At 50.9% G+C, this 19,002-nt stretch overlaps 1 protein-coding gene across 1 annotated transcript in view; it reads right to left on the bottom strand.

Moving 5' to 3' along the window:
• LOC146811315 (uncharacterized) overlaps positions 1-17,469 on the bottom strand; it is a 1,339,659-nt gene extending 1,322,190 nt beyond the window's left edge. Inside the window, exon 1 of the mRNA XM_085615056.1 lies at positions 16,995-17,469. Coding sequence (XP_085471182.1) covers positions 16,995-17,469 — 475 coding nt within the window. The remainder of the gene's footprint in view (positions 1-16,994) is intronic.
• Between the last annotated feature and the right edge of the window lie 1,533 nt (positions 17,470-19,002).

Raw genomic sequence — 19,002 nt, 5'->3', positions numbered from 1 at the left:
TTCCTGGATTCTGGACAGTTGTTCCTTTGTGTCAACAAGCGTGGTATCCCTCTTGATGTTCTCTTCTAATTCCAAAATCTCTTTCAAGAGGTCCTCACTTAATCTCTTGGCCGTATTGATAATTAAAATTAACCAATCACGGGTGCATTTGTTTGCAATGTAGCTCCAATTAATCCTAAACTGATTATCTTCCAAAAAGATTCGGGGTTCAATTCGTACAAGGAGACTGGCAGGGGCAGCCCCTGCTCGCAAATATTCAGTCATTAAAGCCCCATGAAGGGCTGTTCTGACCTGCTTCTTTTTAAGGGTACTCAACTTCTCCCATTCTTCCCTTACAGTAGTGGGATTAGCGAGGGGTGTGTCAGGAAACAACGAGGGACCAGCTAGGATGGCAGCTATCTGTTCATCTGTGAATGCTAGGCAATGTCTATCCATCTTGGATCAAATTAAAAAAGACTCTCTACACTAAGGGTTCGGAGTTTGATACCCTTCAAAGACACTTTTATATAAAAAGGCACAACAAGGGTTAATATCCAAGCCCAAGTCACGAATCCGTGGATTGGGCCCTAGTCACTCAGTGTATAGCAACAAAAAGGTCCTGATTAGTTTTCAGAGACCATTATACGCTCTCACGGCTGAGCCGCCGTACTTCATGTCTCATAACAACAGGGAGCTCCAGGGGAAGGAAAAGATTGGGTCATCCCCCACTCAAAACAGTTTTATAATAAAACAGACCCAATCTGATAAGTACAGAGATATTTTTAAGTATTGTGTAACACCAGGATTTGAGAGGTATCAAAACTAACCTCTTCACAACCACCCCCAATTATCTAAATTCATGGGGTGGATTCCTGATTTACCAAGATCTGTACTATTTAAAAAAAAAAAAATTGCAAGAACCCTCAGCTGATCAAGTAATCACTATTTTCAAATGAGGTTTGGCTGATGACGGCTGATAGCCAGAAACCGGTCCTAGGATGCTTGATTCCGGTCCAGGGAAGACATGGCTTGGCAGTTCGGGCTGGACTGTTCCCATGAGGCACAGGGTCAAGACTGATTTGCATATGGCCATGTCTAAACTGGGGTGGCGTAGTGGGCAAAAGAACGATGGATTTAACCCAGATCTCTTGACTGGGGGAGAATGTCTGCATTGTCAGCATTCCGTCCATCATTTGTTTGTTGTAACACTTACAGGATTAGAGGCAACCGCCACGCAGTTACTCTGCTCAACCTTCCAACAATGTCTTCAAAAAGGTACAGTGCGTTAAAAAAAATATATATGAATACGGGTTCAAAAATAGCGCGGGCGCAGACCTAGCACCGTGATAACTTCCACACGTAAGTAGCCAAGCACGAAGAGGTGCTCGTGCTCTCCTCCAGGATGGAACTCTGCGCAGAGCTGATGAGAAGATCCCCCATAACTTTTTAAACCAAGTTGACCAACTCCATTTTAATGCAGCTCCTTGGGGAAAAAAAATTAAAAGTTCTCACACCGGCAACTGGACATCCCGAGCGCCACAAAGCCCAAAGCAGCGCTCCGTGAAAGGAGCAAAGGAAATCCGAAATATTAGAGTCTAAATGAAAGCCGGAACTGCCGCCCAGCAGAGAAAGAAGAGAGCGAAGTTTGGTTGGCAGAGTCGGCCCGCCCCTTTTGTTAATTGCGCATATTTCAGCAACAAAGTAGCCAATTAAAGCAACAGTACTGCAAAGAGCACACAATTCCCCGAAGGGCCCGGGCTGCTTGGCATCATTCCTAGACTGTGTTCATTGTTGTGTCCTGGGCGCTGGGGTCGGGGTCTAGGGGCGGTCCAGGGGCTGAACAAAGGGTGGTGTGGGGCGGAAAGACAAAGCAGGTTTTCATTAAACTCCGCAGTGAACTGTTGGAGGACGAGCACCAGGGTTGTTTCTACCATTAGGCAAGACTAGGCGGCAGCCTAGCTTTACTTTCGTAGGTTCAAATTAAAAATATTTCCCCCTTTTGCCGCCCTAGGCGGCCGTCTAATCTTGCCTAATGGTAGAAACAGCCCTGATTTTTGCCTAGTATGCCCCAAACAAGGACCAGCCATACGCAAATCAGATTTGGTCTTCCTGAAGAACACACAGAAAAAAATAATCTTGTGCTCCTTTATCCAATTTTTCTTTTGGTTTAGACATGTAAATACTGGCTCTGCCAGTAAAATAATTGCCAGATGGCAACCTTAGAGGCCTGGTCTCGCTCACCTGGGCTTCCAACCATAGTCGAGAACTGAGAGGCACAAGGAAATGGGCTGGGTATTAAGCAAGCCTCGCAGCATCAATTAATTTATTTGGATGTGTGCATTTCCAGATGTGCTGCAAAACTGGGAAAACATTGTATACAGGTGAAAGGAGATATATCTCAAAACTCTTAACTGAATCTGCATCATGCAAATTTACAAAAGGAAATGCACTCTGGCAACTCCCAAGTATATAATAATATTTAGTATCAGAGTTTTTTAAGGCTTCAAAGGGCATTGATAGGGTCTTGTAACCATGGCTGGGGGTACATGCTATTAAATGCTTTTATCCTACCTATCATAGTATTCTGGCAGTTTCTAGTATTTTATAGTGACTTGATGATGCCTTTAATGGAATGCAAGATATTTTCGACTGTTTTATTTGATTTAATATTTTTCTTACCTAAAAACCTTTTGTGCCACACACCTTATCTTTCACTGCATATGTGGAAAATCATCTTGTAACTTTTGATCCACACTTGCTCCTTCCTACGGCATCCTATATGCTGCACCCACCTCTTTTAGGCCTGAACAAATATGGCCATATCACCCCACTTAAATAGAACTCCACATTCTCCCTTTGCCAGCCCACACCACCTATAAAACAAGCATTGGCATAGCCAATAGGTCTCGCCTTTGAGACCTTGTAAGTAAAAAAAAAACAACTGAAGCTTAACCTTTTCGGTGCTCATGACGGAACGGTTCCGTCATGAGCGTCGGTTGAGCTGTGCTCATGACGGAACCGTTCCGTCATGACCACGCCCGCGCAAGAAACGGTCAGCGCTGAGCGGGAATCGGCGCCGCATGGAAGAGGATAAGACTTCACGTTTACATTTACTTCGTATTTAGGATGCAGTAAATGTAAAGGTGAAGTCTTTTTTTAGCTTACAATGTCCAAAAGGCGAGACCTATTAGCTATGCCAATGCTTGTTTATATAGTGCTTATTACACCTGAGGAGGCGTTGGATTAATTTAAGTACTACTATTCTTTCTTGTGTAGCCCTACTCATCCCAATTCAGGGTGTCAGAGGGCTTTACATCGACACATGCATATTGTTAGACCTGTCAGCCCTTTGGGTGGTCCCTCCTCATCATTATTTATTTTGTCCCACTTTTGCCTCAAACCCTGTTAGTATTTTTTTCCTTTTTGGGAACCACCAGACTTTTTAGTATTGATGCAGATTCAGGGAGCCATTTTATCTACCCCTGGAACTTCTGTCTGAGGGCCTGGAGCACAAAATGGAGGCCACCCATTGTCACCTGTGACATCACTGGAACCTACTAGAACCTTCTGCAACATTCTGGAACCCTGTGACAGTTGGAGGCAGTTTAGAATGTTGGGAAGCTAAGTCAGAGTTGACAGTTGGAGTTGGCAGTTGGCACCTGACTGGTGAAGGGAGAGGAGCAGAAACCTGAAGGAGGAAGGAGTGAGGCAGCAGGGGTGGAAACTTGTGCCTGGAGTGGGGTCCATAAACCCACCCTTGATACTGGTCCCTACTGACTGAGCCCAGCCTGGAGCCCTGTGTGGGAGAAAGCAAGAGAAAACCATCTTAAGGACCTGGACAGCAGGAACAGGCCTTAAAAGTAAAGAACAGCAAGTTCCTGACCTGGTTACTGGTAACTTCTTGAAGTCCAACGTCGTGAAGCCTGGAGACCTGGAGCCCGAGGTGGAGAAGCGGCGCTGACTGGAAAGCAGACGTCGTACCCGGAGCCGCCAGAGGTCGAGAGAGGGCGCCGACGGAGGTCGTGGAGAGTACCAGAGGTCGAGGAGGAAGTCACACGAGGTCGAGTGAGCGGCGTCGACGGGGGAGTGAAGTCCGCCCTCCGGAGTCGCCGTAGACCGAGGTGAAGCGTGCCGGAGGTCGGGAGTGGAGATCGCACTCCGGAGTCGCCGGAACCTGAAGAGAATCGTGCCGGAGGTCGGGAGTGGAGGTCGCACTCCGGAGTCGCCGGAACCCGAGGAAAGGAGCACCGGAGGTCGGGAGTGGAGATCGCACTCCGGAGCCGCCGGAAGTCAACATCGAGCCGAGGCCGCCCGACGTCATGAACCGGAGCCGCCCGAAGTCGACATCGAGCCAAGACTGCCCGACGTCCTCGAACCGGAGGTCGACATCGAGCCGAGGCCGCCGACATTGAACCGGAACCGCCTACCGGCGTCGACAAGAACTGTCATTGAGCCGAGGCCGCCGACATCGAACCGGAACCGCCTCACGGCGTCGACACGACTCCAGCGGCGTCGGAACTTCATAAAAAGGGCAGTAAGTGGAATAGAGGGCGCCTAAGGCCCTGTGAAGCCCTAAGAGACCATCCTAGAGGCTAGAGAGGTGCTGGAACCAGCTTGATAGTGCCAGGGGAGAGCTGAGACTAATACAGAGGGGTTGTGTAGTGTGGGAGAGCCAGATCTCTAGATCCCCCCTTGACCTACCTCAGTTTAGGCCTCAGCCTTGACCAAGCCAAGCAGTACATCCCTCAGGTCATCCAAAACTCTACAAGCTGGGATTGGGTCAAATCATCCCATAGTACCTCAGGAATGTGAACTGATTTTCAAGTGTCACTGTTGGCTTTTATTATTTATTGAGAGCACTGTATTTATTGTATTCATTCTATTTATGGCCTTACAGTATTTATTGCCTCACAGTATTTATTGTTTCACAGTATTTATTGTCGCACAGTATTTATTGTCTCGCAGTATTTATTGCCTTATAATATTTAATTGCCTTTCATGTAATGCACTTATATTTATGCCTTGATTATTTATGATCTACCTTATTTATTGAATCGTTAAGATAGTATTTATTTGACGTACCCTTCCACAGGAAAAGCCTTGTGTACTGTGATTGTATTATTATTTATTTAATCAGCAACTAAGAGAAAAGAAGATAAAGAGATATATTTTCAGTATAATTTTTAAGGTGTAGTGTCGTTTTTGGAACGGATGCACGCATGGTTATTGTGTGGGTATGACGTATGCTTAGCACGGTGCCTGATCCCTGACCACTCGAGCCAAGTTACCACAGTGTATGTCTGGGAGAACACTACCACCCTTCCGGTGTGGGAGTGGGTTTTCTAACATAATTGGTGTTCAGCGGCGGGATTGAGCTGTGCCTACGCATACTCGACAATAACTGTGGGTAGTCCATAGGCCTGCACCTGGAGTTTTCTCAAAGCGGCCTTCCTAATTGTGAGTTTTTGTTTTTTCCAAATTTACTCTGGTGGTGGGAGGAGGTATTATATAAGGTACCCCCCTGCATTGCTTCTGTAAAAACCTGTCTTCTGTTCTGAGTGGGCAAGATGGAATTTGTCTTAGAAAATGTGGAAAGTTATACTGTGGCCCAACTCAGAGAGTTCTGTCAGAGAGAGGGGGTGTACTGTCCCCCAGGTGCCAAGAAGGCTGAACTACAGACCAGCTTAAGGGCTTGGGGGGAGGCACGACGAGAAAGCAAGGCTGAGGAGGAAGACAGGGATGGAGAGCCTGACAGCGAGGGGGCTGGGTTGTACCAACCTGAGGTGGGGAACCTAGTAGCGGGGCCCAGAACCATTTCCAGGAAGGGCAGCACTGTCTCTAGCGGTGGCTTATCTGAAGTGGAGTTAACAGACCGGAGGGAGAAAAGACAGCTCACATGGGACTTAGCAAGGCTGGAGAAAGAGAAGGAGGAACAGAGGATGGCTCATGAGCTAAGGCTGAAAGAGATAGATCTTCAGATCCTAAGAGTCGGGGCACACACTGTTCCTAATGGTGGCAGCAAAGACCAAGAAATCACCAGGGAACCCAAACCCTACCTGCCAAAGGACATAGTAGCTAGCTATGGAGTGGGTGACGATATCGCCAAGTGGCTAGCGGCCTATGAGGTCTCGTTAAGGGCCCATGGGGTTCCAGAGAAGTACTGGGGAGGGGGATTGTACAAGTACATGCCTCCAGCTGGTAGGGATGCTTTATTGGCCCTAGAGGAGGATGAGCAGACCCACTACCCCACCATGAAAGTGGCGCTCATAAGAAAGTTTGGACTAACACCTGAAAAGTACAGACAGAAGTTCCGGGGTAGTCACAAACTGGGCACACAGAATTGGGTGGACTTCCTGGACTATGCAAAGAAGGCACTAGAGGGTTGGATTCAGGGCAGTGAAGTGAGGAACTACGAGGGGTTGTTTGACTTAGTACTGAAGGAACACCTGCTCGAAAAATGTTTCCCTGAACTGCGTCAACACCTGGTGGATAGCAAGCTGACCAGTCCCCGGAAGCTTGCTGAGGAGGCGGACATTTGGGCTAGTACCCGGGTGTCCACAAGGGGGACTGGAGGGGATACTCAAAAGGCCGGACAGGGCGCCCCCCAGAAGAAAGAGGGAGGGGAAAAGAAAAAGGAGTTCTCCAAAGGCCCCCAAAATAATTTCCAAGGTAAGGGAACAGGATTCACCCCTAGGGCTAACCCACCCCGAAACCCTAATCCTGGCCAGAGTCAGCAGCCAAGGGTTGTCCATTGCTTCGAGTGCGGTGGCGTTGGACACTATAAGGGAGATGCGAAGTGCCCAAAACGACCACCCCCTCCCATTGGAGGAAAGGCCCCTGGAGTAGCTAGTGTAGTGCTCGGGGAGGAGATGCCTTTAATTAAGGGAAGGGAGTGGGCGGGTGTCACTTTAGTGTCCCTGGGAGAACGGGAGATGGTTCCTAAGATCCAGGTGCCCGCAAATACTATAAAGTATGGGCAGTGGGTCACCATCAACGGCCAAAGGGGGGAGGCTCTGAGAGACACAGGAGCCAGTATGACTATGGTGCGTAGCCAACTGGTGTCTCCAGAGCAGGTGATTCCCGATGTACTCCACCCTGCCGCGATGGCTGACGGCAGAATGGGCCACTATCCGGTGGCCGAGGTTCCCTTTGAATGGGAAGGGGTTGCAGGTTCACTTCGAGTTGCCGTAAGCCCTGCCGTGCCAGTCGATTGTCTGCTAGGGAATGACATGGAGCACAATGCTTGGAAAGAGGTGGAATACCGGACTCACACTGAGATGCTGGGTACACCTGACTGGGCCTGTGTGAGCACAAGGTCCGCGACTACCCGGAGAGGGAGTTCGTTTCGGCTGGAGCCTGGAACAAAGGCCCAGCCAGCTGCCAGTCAAGGGAAGAACCGAGGACAGGAGGAGCCTGCCTCGGCGTCCACACCCCGTAGGACGGATAGGCCACCGGAGGTGGTGGACCAGGAGTCTGCGGTGGGGGATGTTACCAAACTGGAGGACCTACCCATCCCGGCCGAGTGGCACGTGGAGGGAGGCCCGTCCAGGGAGGAATTCTGCCAGGGCCAGAGGGAGTGCCCTACCCTTGAGGGGCTAAGGCGTCCGGCCCAAGCCCAGGCAGCAGGGAACGTTGAAGGGAACTACAGTGTTTACTGGGAGGATGGCCTCCTCTACAGTGAACCCAAGGCACCCCTACATGGATCGTCACGAGCCTTGGTAGTCCCTCAACGTTATCGAGCCTTCCTTCTGGAGTTGGCTCACGAGATCCCATTGGCAGGACACCTGGGGCAAGACAAGACCTTCGCCCGTCTTGTCCCACACTTTTATTGGCCTCAAATGAAAGTGTCGTCCGATACCTACTGCCGGACATGTGTGTCTTGCCAAGCCAGTGGGAAAACAGGGGTGAAGCTGAAAGCTCCCCTGGAACCACTTCCTGTCGTTAGCACCCCCTTTGAAAGGGTGGGCATCGACATTGTGGGTCCGTTAGATCCACCTACTACAGCTGGTCACAGGTTTATCCTGGTTTTGGTGGATCATGCCACACGGTACCCAGAGGCAATACCTCTGAGGACCATAACAGCACCTGTTGTGGCTAGGGCCCTGATGGGAATCTTTACCCGAGTGGGTTTTCCCAAGGAAGTTGTGTCCGACAGGGGGACCAACTTCATGTCAGCGTACATGCGGGCCATGTGGAAGGAGTGTGGAGTGACCTACCGGTTCACCACTCCTTACCACCCCCAGACCAATGGTCTGGTGGAGAGGTTTAACAAAACCTTGAAAGGCATGATCAGAAGTCTGCCTGAAAGCCTGCGGAGGAAATGGGACGTCCTCCTACCCTGTCTACTCTTTTCTTACAGGGAAGTGCCACAGAAGGGAGTGGGCTTCAGCCCCTTCGAGCTTTTGTACGGGCACCCTGTACGTGGACCTCTCAACCTGGTGAGAGACGGATGGGAAAGAACTCCCAGGAAGCTTCCCCAGGATGTGGTGAGCTACATGCTGGCCTTCCGGAGCCAAATGGCTAAGTTGTGGAAGCAAGCTTCTGACAACTTGGAGGCCAGCCAAGCAGTAATGAAGGCGTGGTATGACCACAACGCTCACCCGGTGGAGTTGGAGCCTGGCCAGAAGGTGTGGGTGATCGAACCAGGAGAGCTTAGCGCCCTCCAGGATCGCTGGTCAGGACCCTTTGAGGTGTTGGAGAAGAAGGGTAAGGCTACCTACTTGGTGGATCTTAAGACCCCTCGTCAGCCCCTACGGGTGCTGCACGCCAACCGCCTCAAACCCCACCACGAGAGGCCCGAAGTCATCTTGATGATGGTGACTGACGGAGCAGAGGACGCGGAAAGCGAGCCTCTCCCCGATTTGTTTGCGTCTCAAGAGAAGGATGGGTCGGTGGAGGGAGTGATTCTCTCCCCATCTCTAACTCCTGAACAGCAGGAGGACTGCCGCCAGGTCCTGGGGCAGTACTCTTCGTTGTTCTCCCTTGTCCCGGGTAGGACTCACCTGTGCGTCCATGACGTGGACACAGGAGACAGCCCACCTGTGAAGTCCAAGATCTACCGGATGTCAGACAAGGTGAAGGCCAGCATTAACAGTGAAGTCACTAAGATGCTGGAGCTAGGAGTGATCGAACCTTCTAGCAGCCCCTGGTCCAGTCCGGTGGTACTAGTACCAAAAGCTGCACCACCGGGTGCCCAACCGGAACTGAGGTTCTGTGTGGACTACCGGGGACTGAATTCAGTAACCAAAACTGATGCTCATCCGATCCCTAGGGCGGATGAATTAATTGACCGGCTGGGAGCTGCCCAATATCTAAGTACCTTTGACCTTACTTCTGGGTACTGGCAGATCTCTTTGACTGATGGAGCAAGGGAAAGGTCAGCCTTCTCCACGCCCAATGGCCACTACCAGTTCTGTGTGATGCCCTTTGGGCTCAAGAACGCACCTGCCACGTTTCAGCGCCTGGTAAACCAGATCCTCACCGGAATGGAGAGTTTCTCTGCTGCTTATCTGGATGACATAGCCGTCTTCAGTAGCAGCTGGGAGGATCACTTGCGTCACCTGCAAGCTGTTCTCCAGGCCCTGAGACAAGCTGGATTGACGATCAAGGCCAGCAAGTGCCAGATCGGGCAGGGGTCGGTAGTGTACCTTGGACACTTGGTGGGTAGGGGAGCGGTGCAACCCCTCCAGGCGAAGATCGAGGCCATCATGGCCTGGGAACCCCCCAAGACACAGACTGAGGTCCGAGCTTTTCTGGGCCTCACGGGATACTACCGCCGCTTCGTGAAGGGGTACGGAACCATTGTAGCCCCCCTCACGGAGCTCACGTCCAAGAAACAACCTCGACGGGTAGTCTGGACGGAGGCTTGTCAGCAGGCCTTCGTGAAGCTGAAGCAAGCCATGTGCGAGGCCCCGGTCTTAAGGGCCCCAGACTTTTCCAAGAAGTTCATTGTCCAGACAGATGCATCAGAACATGGCATTGGGGCAGTGTTATCGCAACTCAATGAAGAGGGTCTGGATCAACCCGTGGTCTTCCTATCCCGGAGACTACTTCCCAGGGAACAGAAGTGGAGTGCAATAGAGCGTGAAGCCTTTGCAGTGGTATGGGCTCTGAAGAAGCTGCGGCCATACCTGTTTGGCTCGCACTTCCTAGTTCAGACCGACCACAGACCCCTTCGTTGGCTGATGCAGATGAAGGGGGAGAATTCCAAGTTGTTGAGGTGGTCTATCTCCCTACAGGGAATGGACTTTCAGGTGGAACATCGGCCTGGAGTGGACCACGCCAATGCAGACGGTCTCTCAAGGTATTTCCGCCTTAGTGATGAGAACTCCCAAGGGGTTGGGTAGCTCTCCCCACTTTCAGCTGGGGGGGACGCGTGTTAGACCTGTCAGCCCTTTGGGTGGTCCCTCCTCATCATTATTTATTTTGTCCACTTTTGCCTCAAACCCTGTTAGTATTTTTTCCTTTTTGGGAGCCACCAGACTTTTTAGTATTGATGCAGATTCAGGGAGCCATTTTATCTACCCCTGGAACTTCTGTCTGAGGGCCTGGAGCACAAAATGGAGGCCACCCATTGTCACCTGTGACATCACTGGAACCTACTAGAACCTTCTGCAACATTCTGGAACCCTGTGACAGTTGGAGGCGGTTTAGAATGTTGGGAAGCTAAGTCAGAGTTGACAGTTGGAGTTGGCAGTTGGCACCTGACTGGTGAAGGGAGAGGAGCAGAAACCTGAAGGAGGAAGGAGTGAGGCAGCAGGGGTGGAAACTTGTGCCTGGAGTTGGGTCCATAAACCCACCCTTGATACTGGTCCCTACTGACTGAGCCCAGCCTGGAGCCCTGTGTGGGAGAAAGCAAGAGAAAACCATCTTAAGGACCTGGACAGCAGGAACAGGCCTTAAAAGTAAAGAACAGCAAGTTCCTGACCTGGTTACTGGTAACTTCTTGAAGTCCAACGTCGTGAAGCCTGGAGACCTGGAGCCCGAGGTGGAGAAGCGGCGCTGACTGGAAAGCAGACGTCGTACCCGGAGCCGCCAGAGGTCGAGAGAGGGCGCCGACGGAGGTCGTGGAGAGTACCAGAGGTCGAGGAGGAAGTCACCCGAGGTCGAGTGAGCGGCGTCGACGGGGGAGTGAAGTCCGCCCTCCGGAGTCGCCGTAGACCGAGGTGAAGCGTGCCGGAGGTCGGGAGTGGAGATCGCACTCCGGAGTCGCCGGAACCTGAAGAGAATCGTGCCGGAGGTCGGGAGTGGAGGTCGCACTCTGGAGTCGCCGGAACCCGAGGAAAGGAGCACCGGAGGTCGGGAGTGGAGATCGCACTCCGGAGCCGCCGGAAGTCAACATCGAGCCGAGGCCGCCCGACGTCATCGAACCGGAGCCGCCCGAAGTCGACATCGAGCCAAGACTGCCCGACGTCCTCGAACCGGAGGTCGACATCGAGCCGAGGCCGCCGACATCGTACCGGAACCGCCTACCGGCGTCGACAAGAACTGTCATTGAGCCGAGGCCGCCGACATCGAACCGGAACCGCCTCACGGCGTCGACACGACTCCAGCGGCGTCGGAACTTCATAAAAAGGGCAGTAAGTGGAATAGAGGGCGCCTAAGGCCCTGTGAAGCCCTAAGAGACCATCCTAGAGGCTAGAGAGGTGCTGGAACCAGCTTGATAGTGCCAGGGGAGAGCTGAGACTAATACAGAGGGGTTGTGTAGTGTGGGAGAGCCAGATCTCTAGATCCCCCCTTGACCTACCTCAGTTTAGGCCTCAGCCTTGACCAAGCCAAGTAGTACATCCCTCAGGTCATCCAAAACTCTACAAGCTGGGATTGGGTCAAATCATCCCATAGTACCTCAGGAATGTGAACTGATTTTCAAGTGTCACTGTTGGCTTTTATTATTTATTGAGAGCACTGTATTTATTGTATTCATTCTATTTATGGCCTTACAGTATTTATTGCCTCACAGTATTTATTGTTTCACAGTATTTATTGTCGCACAGTATTTATTGTCTCGCAGTATTTATTGCCTTATAATATTTAATTGCCTTTCATGTAATGCACTTATATTTATGCCTTGATTATTTATGATCTACCTTATTTATTGAATCGTTAAGATAGTATTTATTTGACGTACCCTTCCACAGGAAAAGCCTTGTGTACTGTGATTGTATTATTATTCATTTAATCAGCAACTAAGAGAAAAGAAGATAAAGAGATATATTTTCAGTATAATTTTTAAGGTGTAGTGTCGTTTTTGGAACGGATGCACGCATGGTTATTGTGTGGGTATGACGTATGCTTAGCACGGTGCCTGATCCCTGACCACTCGAGCCAAGTTACCACAGTGTATGTCTGGGAGAACACTACCACCCTTCCGGTGTGGGAGTGGGTTTTCTAACACATATTACATGTACAATACATTATATACGTTTTTAAATGAATGCACAGGATGTATTACATAAAACTGGGGGACTGCAAGGTGTAAAAGTCACATATCATCTTCCATAGCACACAGTGCTATTATCCTCACAATGCGCTAAATCGTACACATGATAACCCTGCTAAACATATATGTAAGGGCTTTAGATATGATGTCACTTCTTGTGATGCCACTTCCTGTAAAGTCGAGGCTTGTGATGCAACTTTCTATGATGTCAATTCCTGTAATGGCATGTGTGATGTCATGCGCCATGCTGTTGTGCGATGTGATGTTGTGTGCCATGATGTTGCGCTTCATAATGTCGCGCAAAGTGATGTTACGCGCCGTGATGTCGCGCGCCGTGGTGTCACTTTCATACTGCCTAACTAGGTTAGTCCCCCCACCTCTTTTTTTTAGGACTTGTGCCCTGTTTACATGTTTAAGCCACCGTCATAATTACACAGGCCACACCTTTTGAGAAGGATTCATTGTTAATCTTCTTTAGCCACATCCACTTTTATAGACCCCCAATGTGTGCATTCCTTTAAGCCCTGATTTAAGGAAGAGACGGAGAAGGAAGGCAAATAAGGAAAGAAGAGATGTCCGTGAGAGAAAGACTGGCCGAGTGGCCGGATAGAGAGAGAGAGAAAGAAGGGGAGGTGTTTTTAAGAGAAGAGGTGATTTAATGGATAAAAGTGCGTGGGGGTGTAAGACGCGGGAGAGGTGGGGGTGGTTGTGGAACAAGAAGACACACGTGCAGCACTTCACAAACAACACATCGAGCCAAGGGGACGAGAGGTATGCAAGGAGGGGAGGCAGCGAAGAGGAGAGACAGAGAAGAGAGCGAGGGACAGGGAGGCTGCTCACTGCTGAACAGAGCGGCAGAGGGAGGGGGAGGGGCAGGCCCGCTGCGGTGAGAGCAGGAAGTGCGAGAGGACAGTGTTCTATACACAGTGAGAACTACAGCCGGGGTAGGGAGCGAGGTGTACCCTGCTCGGGAGGGGGTTCTATTCCTAGCACCACAACAGACTATCTTTTCGCATTTCTTATAACTCATCTTTTACAGAAAATGTACCACGAGCCCCAGCATGCAATGTTCATGCACGGCGGGTGTTTTTTTTAAACATCATTCATTGTTTTTTAACCACGACTTTAACAAGATAAATGGGGATTTATTCCTCTACAGCCCACATTTAGAAACAAGCATTTGCAATGTACTCGGTCCGATTGCATTGGAAATGCTTAAGTTTAAAACTGAGCGCGGCGCCCCTTCACGGACACCGCGCTCGGTTTCTTTATATATTTCTTAACTTCAACACTGAGAGCGGTGTCCTTGAAGCGGGCGCTGCGCTCAGTGCTAAAGTTAAGAAATATATAAATAAACCGAGGGCGGTGTCCGTGAAGAGGCGCCACGCTCAGTTTCAAAGTTAAAGGAACGAGACTCACAGAGCGTTTCCCTTGCAGGAGCGAGCAGGGGCACCATATGTTTGCAAGTTAATTACAAACATATGGTGTCAAAGCTCGCTCCCGCAAGGGAATTGCCAAACGTGCACAAGTTGCCATTGAAAGCAATGCAACGCGTGTACGTTTTTAGGGCAAAAACGGGATCGATTACAAAAGGTCTTTTTCCTATGCAGCGCATGTGCGCAGCGTAGGCAAGACCTAAACAGCTGCATCATCAACATAGTCACCAACCCTCAAAAGGAGTGGGAAAACACAGTATTGCTTAAAAGAGACTCTATAGAAAATGTTTTTGAGATCTTCAACAGCTACTTTCAGACAGTGGCATGTCATCCCCACTGGTGTACTGTTAACCAATAGCATCATCATTGGGTCTACCCTCCACGAAATGCAGAAAAGGTGTGGAGTCATTAATAAGGAAACTGTTTCTTTGTCAAGGATCACATACCGTCTGCATTTTGAGACATCCCCTCCTGGTGGTGAGTTCACCTGATGATGACGCTAGTGGGGAGGACATGCCATCAATCAATCAAACAATCAGGGAGTTTTAAGTATGCTACTCATCCGTGAGGGTCTCAAGGCGCTGGGGGTAGAGGGGGGGAGCAGCTCCGGTCAGTCGAAGAGCCAGGTCTTGAGGGTCTTCCTGAAAATGTGCAGGATTGGGGTGCATCTGACGTCGACCGGAGCTCGTTCCAGGTCTTGGCGCAATGTAGGAGAAGGTTCTTCCATCCGTTCTTGCTCTGCGGATGCACGGGGGTTCAGGGAGGGCACGGTCAGTGGATCTAATGTTCCTCTTGGGTACATGTAAGGAGATTCTATTGTTGAGATATTGGGGTCCGGTGCTGTGGAGACATTTGTAGGCGTGGGTGAGTTTCTTAAAAGTTACTCTCTTCTTGATGGGGAGCCAATGGAGGTTTCGCATTGGGTGATGTGTTCGTGTCGAGAGATGCCGAGTACAAGTCTGGCTGGGGTGTTTTGTATGGTCTGGAGTTTGCGGAGCAGAGACTTATTGATCCCAGTATAGAGGGCATTTCCATAGTCTAGCCTGCTGGTTATGAGTGTGTGGGTGACGGTCTTCCTTGATTGAGGGGGGTCCATTTGAAGGTCTTCCGGAGGATGCAGAGGGTGTTGAAGCAGATGGAGGCGACGCCGTTGACCTGTGAGGTCATGGAGAGGGAGGAGTCGTGTACGATGCCGAGGTTTTGGGTGTGGTCCTTGGGGGTGGGGGGGCTGCTGAGGGTGGTGGTTCACCAGGTGTTGTCCCATCGAGGGGGGGAGGGGCCGATAACGAGGACCTCTGTCTTCTCTGAGTTGAGCTTCAGGCAGCTGCTGCTCATCCAGGATGCAACGTCTTTCAATCCTTCCTGGAAGTTTTTTTTTTTTTAAGTTCAAAAAACCTTTATTCAGCATGATCACAGAATACACAGCCCCATGCCTACAACCATCTTGTGGCCGGCGGCTTAATATGGGAATGAAAGTGAATGTTGAACACAGCTGCCTGCCTACAACCCTCCAGGGGCCAGCTGCGGCGTAAGGGAGAAGGATAATCAGCATGTCATCATGTACGAACACAACCCAGCAATCACTGAACATTTTGCATTAAATAATCTTTCCACAGTAGTATGTACCAGTTGTATCGGGGAACCCCACAGTCACGTGCACTGCCCGTCCCATCTCACATCCCAGTGTGTTGTCTGGTCGAGGGACAGAAGGAGAGCCACCCATGGCGAAGCCTCAGCTAAAAATAAGGGATGACACCCAACCCCGCCCCTGACGCACAGTCCCCGTCTCCGGCCATTCAGTTGGGTCACTATCGTAAAAGTAGTGACTGGGAATGTTAGGGGCTAAGCGGGCAGGAAAGCCCGTCATGCCTGCGGGTGCGACAGCAGATACGTTCGTAGGGGATCCCAGACGTCAGTTGGCCTAGATGCGGAAGGTAGTAATTCTGCATATCGAAGTAAAGTATCTTGACAGTGTACCATGTCTCTGACCCATTCCTTAAATTTGGGAGCTCTGCCCCGTCCCCATCTACAGGCTATCAGTCGTTTTGCTATAAGAAGGGCAATAGTGGCAAATCTGCGTGTCGTTTTTTTAATAGTTTTTGTGTAGCCCAGAAGTGCCTGTGTCGGAGATGGTGCCATCGGGACATCTATCATTTCTGAAATGCCGGAATACACTTGTTGCCAGTAGTTGGCGATTTCCCGGCATCCCCACGCCATGTGGAGAAAGTCCGCCGCCGGAGCGCGGCATCGCCAGCAAAGATCGTCCTCCCGAAGGCCCACCCTATACATGTACTCTGGAGTACAATAAAGCCTATGTAGGAACCTATAATGAATCACCCTGAACCTGCTGCTAGAGGAGATTTGTTCTGTTTGTAAGCAGCAATAGCTCCAGAGGTCGTCAGCTATGGGCAGTCCCAGTTCTTCCTCCCATTTGGTACGCGCCCTGCAAGTCAAGGGGTCTGGTGTAGAGCGTAGAGAGTGGTATAGGGTAGAGACTGCGTGTGCCGGAGTGGGAGCTTTAAGTAACTGGTGCAAGGGTTCCAATGTGGGTGGTTCACTAGGAAACTCCCCCGTCAGTGCACGAATACCACTACGAAGCCTAATATAGAGGAATGTGTCCATGAGAGTGGGTGCAAGGCTGGTGAACATGTGCGATTGGGAACGGAATTGGCCGTCATGATAGAGGTCCCCCCAAGTTGTAATGTGGAATTTGGCCATAAAGTTTTTGAACAGTTGTTCCTGTAAAAGGGGCAAAAGGGGATGGTATGCCAGGGGAAGCAACGGAGAATAAAGCAGCGGTGTGTGGGTTATCCTCGCAATATATCGCCACGCCAGAATGGAGCTCGAGATAGTGGTGCGGTGCGCCGCACGCGTCTCTGGTGTACTGAGTATCGCTCCCTCCAGTGGGATAGGCGCAACCAGCCAGTATTCCACAGCCGTCTGTGGCATGAAAGGAGTGGGGCGAATCCAGTGATGAATGTAGTGGGCCTGTGCACTATGAAAGTACATCTCAAAGTCCGGCAGGTCGAGCCCTCCCTGCGCGAACGGACGAGTCAACACCTCCCAACGAAGACTTGGCCTCCTTCCTCCCCAGACCAGACGAATAAGCTCAGACCTCAGAAGTTGAAAGAAGGACTTGCCTGGGTAGTAGGGAATATTCATGAAGAGGTACAGGAGTTTCGGAAGAACCACCATCTTGATCAGGGATGCGCAGCCTGCAAAAGAGAGGGGCAGCGTGATCCATCTGGACACGCAGGCCTGGATATGGGCAAACGTACGGCCATAGTTCATCCGCATTAGCTCTTCGCGGTCATGGGAAAGAAGTATGCCTAGGTAGCGAACCTCATCCATGTCCCACCGTAGGGGGTAGTCCAAAGGAAACGGCTGAGCGGCCGCAGTCAGCGGAAATATAGTGGATTTTCCCCAGTTGATATGGACACCAGACATACCCGCAAAGCGAATAAACTCCCGGAGGATAGGATTGAGGTTGGTAGCGGGATCACGGATGTATAGCGTGATGTCATCCGCGTTTAAGGATATGAGGACCTCTCGCTGAAGACAGCGCAGAGCCTTGTCTCGGTGATGCTGACGGAGCCGGGCTGCCAGGGGTTCCATCGCTACCGCAAACAGAAGCGGAGATAGGGGGCATCCCTGGCGAGTACCCCGCGACACCACAAAGGCGTCCGATAACCGCCCATTCAACCCCACCCTAGCGACCGGCCGGTCATATAGGATATCGATCCAGCGCGTAAAACCCAGAGGCATTCCCATATTGCGTAAAATACAGTGAAGATAGTCCCATTCCAGTGAGTCAAAGGCCTTGGTGGCGTCTAAAAAAACCGCCACCAATGGCAAATCCGGGTCTACATTATGCATAATGGAAAATAGCGTCCGGAGATTATTGGAGGTGGCCCTACCAGGGACGAATCCCGCTTGATCCGACAACACCAGGCCTCCCAGTAATAACTGCAAACGATTAGCTAGTATTTTAGTCAGGACTTTGGCGTCACAGTTAATTAACGAGAGAGGACGATAAGAGTCGCAGTATTGGGGTGGCTTTCCAGGCTTTAATAAGGAGGTAATCAGAGCCTCCTGCATAGACGAAGGAAGCGTGCCTGACTCATGTGCCTCCATGAATACCTCTCGGAGTACCGGAGCTAGGATATCAATAAACGCCTTGTAGAAATCCATGGGCAGCCCGTCCAGCCCCGGGGCTTTCCCCGGTGCCATCTGATTGATCGCATCCCTAACCTCGTCCAGGCCTATCGGTTCGGCCAGAAACTCCCGTTGACGGTCAGAGAGCCAGCCCAGTGTGAGCTCCCTAAGGTAGTCGTCCATGTCCAGTGCGCCGACCCTAGTAGTGGAGTATAGCGTAGAGTAGTGTGTAGTGAAGGCCGCCAAAAGCGAGTGTGTGTCCCGTATAGGAGTCCTATCCTCCCCCTCCAGCTCCAGCACAAAATTGGAGCCCCGCGGCGGGCGGATCGCCCCTGCCAGTGATTTACCGGGTTGCTCCCCCTCTCCGTACATCCGAGCCTTCAAGTACTTGCCCCGGAAATTCACCTCTCTTTCAGCGGTGGAAGTGTAGTCTGATAGCGTTTCGCGGTACTTTGCCTGTGCATCTGTGTTGTCGGCATAGTCAGGGCTGGTTTCCAGGGTTTGGAGTGTGGATTCCAATTTACGTAATGTATCTCGCAGGGCTCTCAGTACCCCGGAGCTCTTAGAGATGCAGAACCCCCGTATTGTGACCTTCAGTGCTTCCCAGAAAGTGGCCGCCCGGTCTACCGATCCCTTGTTACAGGATATGAAATCTTCTAGTTCTTGACACAATTCGGCTCGAAACAGTTCGTAAAGTAAGATGTTGGGTTGGAGTCGCCACGTCGGGGGTCTACCCATTATATCCGGTAAGCGGAACTTGGCTAGCACCGGAGAGTGGTCGGAGTATGTCCGGCCTACATGGTGCACCTCTACCAGGGAGGGGGCTAAGGCCCTATTCACCATAATGTAGTCTAGTCTGGCCCATGTTGCATGTGCAGTATTCCAGTGCGTGCCTTCCAGGGAAGTCGGGTGTAAGTGACGCCAGGTATCGACGACATCTTGAGTGTCGCAAATGTCCCTCAGGTATCTATGTGTATTGGTGTAGTGGTGTAT

This window comes from Triturus cristatus, chromosome 7, assembly GCF_964204655.1.
Source record: "Triturus cristatus chromosome 7, aTriCri1.1, whole genome shotgun sequence".
Lineage (NCBI taxonomy): Eukaryota > Metazoa > Chordata > Amphibia > Caudata > Salamandridae > Triturus > Triturus cristatus.
Note: the sequence above shows the minus strand (reverse complement) of the source record. Positions and strands in the feature narration are given on the sequence as shown.